This window comes from Hydra vulgaris, chromosome 02 (assembly GCF_038396675.1).
Source record: "Hydra vulgaris chromosome 02, alternate assembly HydraT2T_AEP".
NCBI classification, from domain to species: domain Eukaryota; kingdom Metazoa; phylum Cnidaria; class Hydrozoa; order Anthoathecata; family Hydridae; genus Hydra; species Hydra vulgaris.
The window spans coordinates 61,702,501-61,710,000 of NC_088921.1; the positions used below are offsets into that span (position 1 = coordinate 61,702,501).

The 7,500-nt window shown below is 28.0% G+C and overlaps 1 protein-coding gene across 3 annotated transcripts in view; it reads right to left on the minus strand.

The window, feature by feature from the left end:
• LOC100210581 (uncharacterized) overlaps positions 1–7,500 on the minus strand; it is a 63,255-nt gene that overhangs the window by 55,141 nt on the left and 614 nt on the right. For 2 of the 3 annotated variants that reach the window (XM_065791619.1, XM_065791621.1), the window contains exon 2: positions 995–1,104. In XM_065791619.1, the coding sequence (XP_065647691.1) occupies positions 995–1,104 (110 nt within the window). Of the gene's footprint in view, positions 1–994; positions 1,132–7,500 lie in introns of those variants that run through there. The other variant, XM_065791620.1, reaches the window with a different exon arrangement.

The window sequence follows — 7,500 nt, forward strand, 5'->3', positions numbered from 1 at the left end:
TCTAATGATGCCCTTTCTCTTTTAGGCAAGGTGCAAAAACGCATTGTAAACATAGTTGGACCTGCTCTTGCAGCCAACCTTCAACCATTATCACATCGTCGTAATGTTGCTTCTCTTTCTCTTTTCTACAAATATTATATAATGGGCACTGCTCTAAAGAGCTAGCGTCTCTTGTGCCATCCACTAAAATTCATTCTCGTGTTACTCGTCATTCAATTAAGTGTCATCCTTTTTCTGTGACTGTTCCTAAGTGCTCCAAAAACGCTTATTCGTCTAGTTTTTTTCCTCGAACATCAGTGCTTCGGAATTCGCTTCCTTCATCTTGCTTTCCTGATTCATATAATTTGCAACCTTTTAAATCGACCGTCAATCGTTATCTTGCTCTACAATCTTCATCTTTTTTCTTACAGTAACTTCTAACTTTAATTAGTGGCTGCTTGCAGCCTTGTTGGAAGCGAAGATGTTTAAAAAAAAAAAAACTCCAAACTTTTGTATGTTTATGTTTATATCAAAAAATGTTTTGCAAAGAATTAGGGTGATTGGAGCTTGGGAACAAAAAAACCTTAATTTTTGGGCCCACCCGGCCTTTAACGTGGGAGCAACGAGTTGATAAAATATTTTCTTTACAATTTTTATCTAAATTTATATTCATCAACAAATTTGAAATTTCATGCCATAATCTCTTAATTTTTAAAAACTATGACCATATAAAGTTTTAACCCCCCTCAATTTGAGTGGGTTGTAAACATTGCAGGGTCATAAAAACTGAACACTACTAATATATATATATATATATATATATATATATATATATATATATATATAATTATAAAAATAATAATAATTTAAAATTAACTGATATTAATAACTTAAACTGAATCAATTTTGCAATGCGAGGACAGGTATTATCATGGAGGAAGTAAACTTTGCATGTTCCAGGCATTTTAAATTAAAATTAAAAGTAACTAAAGGGAAATTTAAAAAAACTTCTTACAAAGGATTAATAGGATCCCAATAAATTGTTGGAAGTATTACAGAATCTGCATGTACCAGCATTGACCAGCATCCAAGGATTAATGCAATCTGCATATTTTTAACACAATCCTTAAAAATAGAACAAATAATATTCATCATATTTACAATTTATACAGCTGACGTTTTCAATTTGATATGATATAAAAACTACTCACAAAATTTATACTTTAATATTAATCATTAAATGTTAAACTTGGTAGGTAATGCATTTAAGAAATTATTTGTAATTATGTTGCTACATTGTTTTATAATACATTAGTAGAGATGTGAGTTGCTTTTTTGGTTCTTGGTTTTTTGCAACGAAAAAAACAAACCTTTTTTTCTATCAAAGGTTTTGGTGGAAAAAAACGTTTGTTTTTAGGAAAAAAAAGTCATATAAAGAAACATTTTTGCTACAAAATACAGTAACTAACTAAAAAAAACTCTGAAAAAAGTGTTTTTTATTTTTGTTAATTTTTTTTTTTTTTATGTAGAACTGTTTTTTCAGATAAAAACTTTATAAACTTATTTTAAAATTACTTTTAACTTCTTTAGCTTCTTCAACTTATATTCTTTAAACTATACCGAACCCATATATAAAACTAAATGTATTTTTTGATAGAATGAGAATTACTAAAAATGTTAAATAAAATCTTGTGCTTGACTGTAATTGGTCAACATTTATTTCAGATTGCAGAAATATTATCAGTTAACCATGTTATATATACATGTATTGGAGAAGGCTCAGAAACTCCAACTAATAACAACAATAACACTAACACAACACTGCTGCATAATTGATTTTTTAACTTAAAATATTCATATATTATTTACAGTAGCACTTTGCCTTTTAAGGTTTTACATACACATTGAAATTACTAAATTGCTTTTTTTGTTAAATACTTTTTTTATTATTTTTTGATTATATACCTTTGTCAACTAAATTGATAACTAATTAAAACTAATAAAACATATTGAAAATTTAAAAAAATTTAATTTTCTTGGAAATTAAGTACAGCAGAGGTTTTTTTTTATAAGGGCCTACTGTTTTTGTTTTTTTTAATTAGAAATTTGTTTATAAGAAACTACTACTAGAATCTCCAAAAACTTAAGAAACTTTTTGCACCAAGTTATATTACAATAAGAAACCCATTTTATTAAGATTTCAAAGAACATCACATCAATATAACACGAAGTTAAAAAGCATTATCAATGATGGAGAACAACAGTTTAAATTTGCGCACACAATCAAATGGAATTCCTTTTGAATATATATTTTTTTATATTAATTATATTATATTATATCTTTTGAATATAATTGTGAATGAAATTTTCTACTTTTTAAATACTTTTTCTCTCTTTTGATAACCTAAAGCTTAAGAAACTTTTAGTATTTTTAGATTGGATATTTTAGTACTTTTAGATTGGACAAATGAGACCTTAAAATATGAAACTTTATAGTATTAGCCTGTTTGCTTGGTTTCTTATAAAACAAAAACCGTCTAATATTAAATTGACATGATATTATATACAAATGTATTTATATTATCAAAATAACAATGTAAATTTTCTTATAGAACAAGTATGGTTCCGGAGTGTATATAATGAGTGTAACACATTAATTACATTAGTAAATTAAAGAAAGACAACATGACAAATAAATATTCTCATACAGTAGATTTATAATTAACTTATAGCTAATTTAATTTTTTACTGAAAATATGAATTAAAATTGGTGTTTATAATTCTGCTTATAGTGATCATATACTAGATAAAACAAAAGTTATTCTAAAATTTATGCAAAAAAAAACTAAAAAAAACAAAAAAACACCAAAGCAAAAAAAAACAGCAAAAAAACAAGTTTTTTTACCCAAATAACGCAAGAGGAAAAAAAGCATGCCTTAAACTTAAACTCTTAACACCATTGAAGCAGAAAGCATCCATCAGCACCTTTTAACATTGGTTTTTTGCAATAATAAAAAAATATTTGTTCTCAAGGAAGCCGTTCTTGTGAAAAAGATAAAAAAATGATTATGATTAGTTATAGCAGTTTTACTGTAGGTGAAAATCATAGATTAGAATAAGGGTTGACTTGAAACCAGCAAGAAAGAATAAAAGCTTCTGTACCCGCATGGATCCAGGAGTTTATGTAGAAGACATATTTATCAACGAAGAGAAAAAAAACATAAGCCCAAGGATCTCAAAGAGAAAGGCAATTAAGTGAAAGGTAAAAAACAGATGAACTTTGGTTTGAAAGTGACTGTCATTGGTTTTGTTTAATTTTTGAAAAAGGTCACCCACCATGACCCTTGATTACATACTGGCTCCTATATACCAGTGAACTTTTTTTTCTTCAAAATTATATCAACCTGGGTCTCAAAAGAATCAAAATTTCATAGAGATTTTAATAATGGTTTCAAATAAAAATGAATTGTTTAAATTTTATTTACAAAAAACAACAATTTTTAACTTAAAATTGAAAAGGTCGTTTTTTATGACATTTTGTTTACAATACTTTTTTAAAAAAATGTTTCAGTAGAAAAGATTATGAATTTTGAAATCACTATAAAATTCTGCTTCTTTTGAGATCCAGGTTGAAATACTTTTAAAGAAAAAAAAATTACCTGGTATATGGGAGCCAGTGTGTAATCAAGGGTCATGGTGGGTGATCTTTTTTAAAAATTAAATAAAACCAATGACTTCAGTTACTTTCAAACCAAAGTTCATCTGTTTTTTATATTGGAAACTGTTGATACCAAAAATTTACCAAAAAGTCACATCCCTAATATATACACACGCACACACACACACACACACGCACGCACGCACGCACGCACACACACACACACACATATATATAATATTGATTAATACTTAATATTAAAAATAATTAGCAGTGATTTTAAAAGCATTTCAATAATAATAAAAAAAGTAAAGATCAAAGTTATTTAATTGTGACAACTTTCAAAAAACAAATTTCACTTTATTCAACAAAACTTATTTTTTTGAGTTTTTCAACTTCATTAAAGAGACTATAGTAGTCTAAAAAAGTCATCATTTATAAAAACACAACATAATTTTAAACAAATTATTGCTATTAGTAATTTGTTACTTAATTTAAAAGTGTTTCCCTAATATAAAAAGCATTAGTAAAGATATTAGGTTATTATTTCTTACTTACATATAATTCTAACGTATAAATATATTATAAAATCTTTTTTGCATTTTTTAAATGTTAATAGTCATGGTCAAATCATCATAACAAAGAATGTCTTTCTGACCTGAAATACCTTGAATACTTGTAAAAGATATATTGAAACAGTTAAGCGGTGACCTAAGTACCCATAAATATTATGTTTAATATTTATGAGTACTTTGGTCATGATTTAAGTTAAAAAAAAAAACATGATTAAATCATAAATAGAGCATGGCACACCAAGTAATGAGTTATGCAATTGCCTCAGTACTGCTAATTAAAGGCGTAACTTAGAGCAGCTTATATTACCTTGACAATGCACACCAAAAGTACTAACAAAGACACCTTTCATGTGCAACATGGAACTGTTAACACTCCGATATTTTATAGCTGTTGATGAAAACAGCCTCTCTAAGAGCACCGCAGAGTTCAAGAAATATTACTACCAGCCAGCTTTAGAACCATTAAAGATGAGTTTTAGAGCTGTATCCTCATTAGAAGAGTTGCATAGGTGCTGTGAGGCGAGGGCCAATGCTCTTTAAGTATTAAAGGATTTTAAAGAATTCTGGTATGCTCTCTTTATTATTGGCTCTCTGGTTTATTTGTAAAGTTTTCAATAATAATGTATTATTTCTTTTTGATTGCAATATTAAAGTTAAAGATGTTGAACAACACTTCTAATAATAATACACCTTTCACTTTTAAATAATATATTTTAAATATAAGTGAACCTGCTTCAACTTCCAAGATTGAGCATTTGTCACATTTTCATGCTACCTCAAATTCTCTTTTCTACATATACTACCATGGTTCGACACTATGTGTGACTTATTATACTTATACTACCATGGTTAGACTATTGTGTTATCAGTTTGTAACACCATCAATTTGTAACACCGCATCCTGCGGTATACAAAATGATGGTGTTACAAAATGGTAGTATAAGTATAATAAGTCACACATAGTGTCTAACCATGGTAGAATATGTAGAAAAGAGAATTTGAGGTAGCATGAATGCATAGAATTACATATCCCGTTCTTTTACATTCTGCAGTAGTGACTGGAAGAACATATTTAAGGGAAAGAACAATCTAAATATTTGGAAACTTATCTGGTTAACATCCTTTAAGAGCACTAACAGTACTTGAGGGTCAATAATCTAGTTGACATCGAAGTGACATTTTTTGTCACACAATTATTTTTTCATCAAGGAAATTAGAGTTAGGGAGAACACTTTCATAATGCACCGTAGCTTTTTGCATCATTTCAGATAACTCCACTGAAGTTTTAATGCAGATAATAGAAAGTACAAAACTTTTATAGCTGATAATAGAACTTCTTTTATTATTAAATTATTATAGATAATAGAAGGTACAAAACTTTTCAGTTTTAACACACTCAGTTTTTCCTGCAACTTAACATGAAGAAACCACATAGTTTGCTGGAGTCTAACTAGTGATATAATAAAATCAAAAATTCCAAACATTTTGAAAAAGTGCTTGAGGTTCGCCTTCAGCAGTCCACTCATGCAGCCATTCAGCATATTCATTATTATTGCCACATCAATTCTTTAAAATGACTTTGCAAAATATTATCCGAAACGAATGAACTGAACAAAATTTTTTCCAACCATCAAAATTTTTTTTAACTCAACTTGTAACACCAATATTAGAATATAAAAACCTTTGATCTTAAAATAGCGTTATATAATTGTTATATTAATAGTCTTAAAATAATTCACTCTGCGCTATTTTTTATCTATTTTGTAAACTCCTTCATTATATATAACACATTTCTTATTTCAGGTATTTTGCAAGAATGACTAATAACCATCTTCAGTCTATGACACGTGCAATGGGTATATATTGCTTCTGGTTGAATGCTCAGAAATTGGACTTGTACACCTGATAACAAACCATAACCTGCCATTAATACTGCATCACTGTGTTCTTTGCCTCTCATATTTTTGATATTCAAATTAAGGTCATATAAAGTTTGTTTGATTTTATTAAAAATAACTTTGGTTCTCACACGCTCCAACTTTACAAATGCTACAAACTCCTTGCGTATCTCATGTTTCTTATCAAAAAATCTTAGTATAAGGGATAGTTGCTCTGTGTGGTGAGAAAAATATTTGGCTTCTTTTATTTCTTTCATTAAAGAAGCTTGTATCATACCTTTTTCCTAAAACCGAGAATTTAAAACTATGCTGAAATATAACAAGCGTTTTTCATTTTTGGACTTAATAAATGCTGCAAATCATTGTAATAATCTCCCATTAATTTAAGCATTTAGAAAAAGTTAACAACATTTCCAAGTTTATCTACATTTTCAAGCGTACCACGCCGAGGTATACATTGTTTTTCAAAATAAATAAAAGCTTTCATTATACATTTCAAAATTTGTGCATTTCATTTATTTGTGCATACATTCAGCAAGTACTTAGTTGACTGTCAACTCTAAAAGAAACATTTTCAAGTGTTGATTGAATAGTATAATCTTTTAAAGCACATAGGCTGCAAAACAAACCTTGTTACACAACAGAATAGCATGCCCAATTAAAATTCCCCCATGCATTTGATCAAAATTTTTTTTGGAAAGTCTGTTGGTATACTATGTTCTGTGATGTATTGAATTTTGATTTCAGGCAACATTTTTATTACATTTCGCTCAATAGTCCCTATGTTCATAGTAGATGTAATGACATTTCAAATGTCAAAAAAATTAGTGTTCTTAACACCTGACATCATTTTTGAGCATTCTTCAACTATTTGAATGTCATTTTGTTGATGATTACTGATCTCATTGAAAGATATAGGCAATAAATTTTCCAATTTTTTTTTACCTGTGAAGTTCATGAAAACTGTCTGAATTTTCGGTGAATAAGTCAGAGGAAATATCGTCTTTAAAAGATGTTGTCATATTGTCATAAAAAATTACTTGTGACTGTTCTCGTATAAGTTCTATTGAAGACCTGCTCATGTTTTCATTTTGCATGACTGTCTTTTTTATAAAATATTATGTTAATTTCACACATTCTTTCAAACTTTTTTAGTTTTTTAACACGTTAAAAACTAAAAAAGTTTGTTCTCAGCCTTACCTTTTCTTTTTTGATTTATATTAAACTGAATAATTTATAGGAATAAAAAAATACATATAAGTAAATACAAATGCTAAAAAATACAGTAAAAACAAAATGCTTGAAAAAAGTACTAATTTTTATGCAATAAAACAAAAACATCGCAGTACGTTGTGTACTGCAATGTTTTCCTTTTGTAACTGCGTTATAT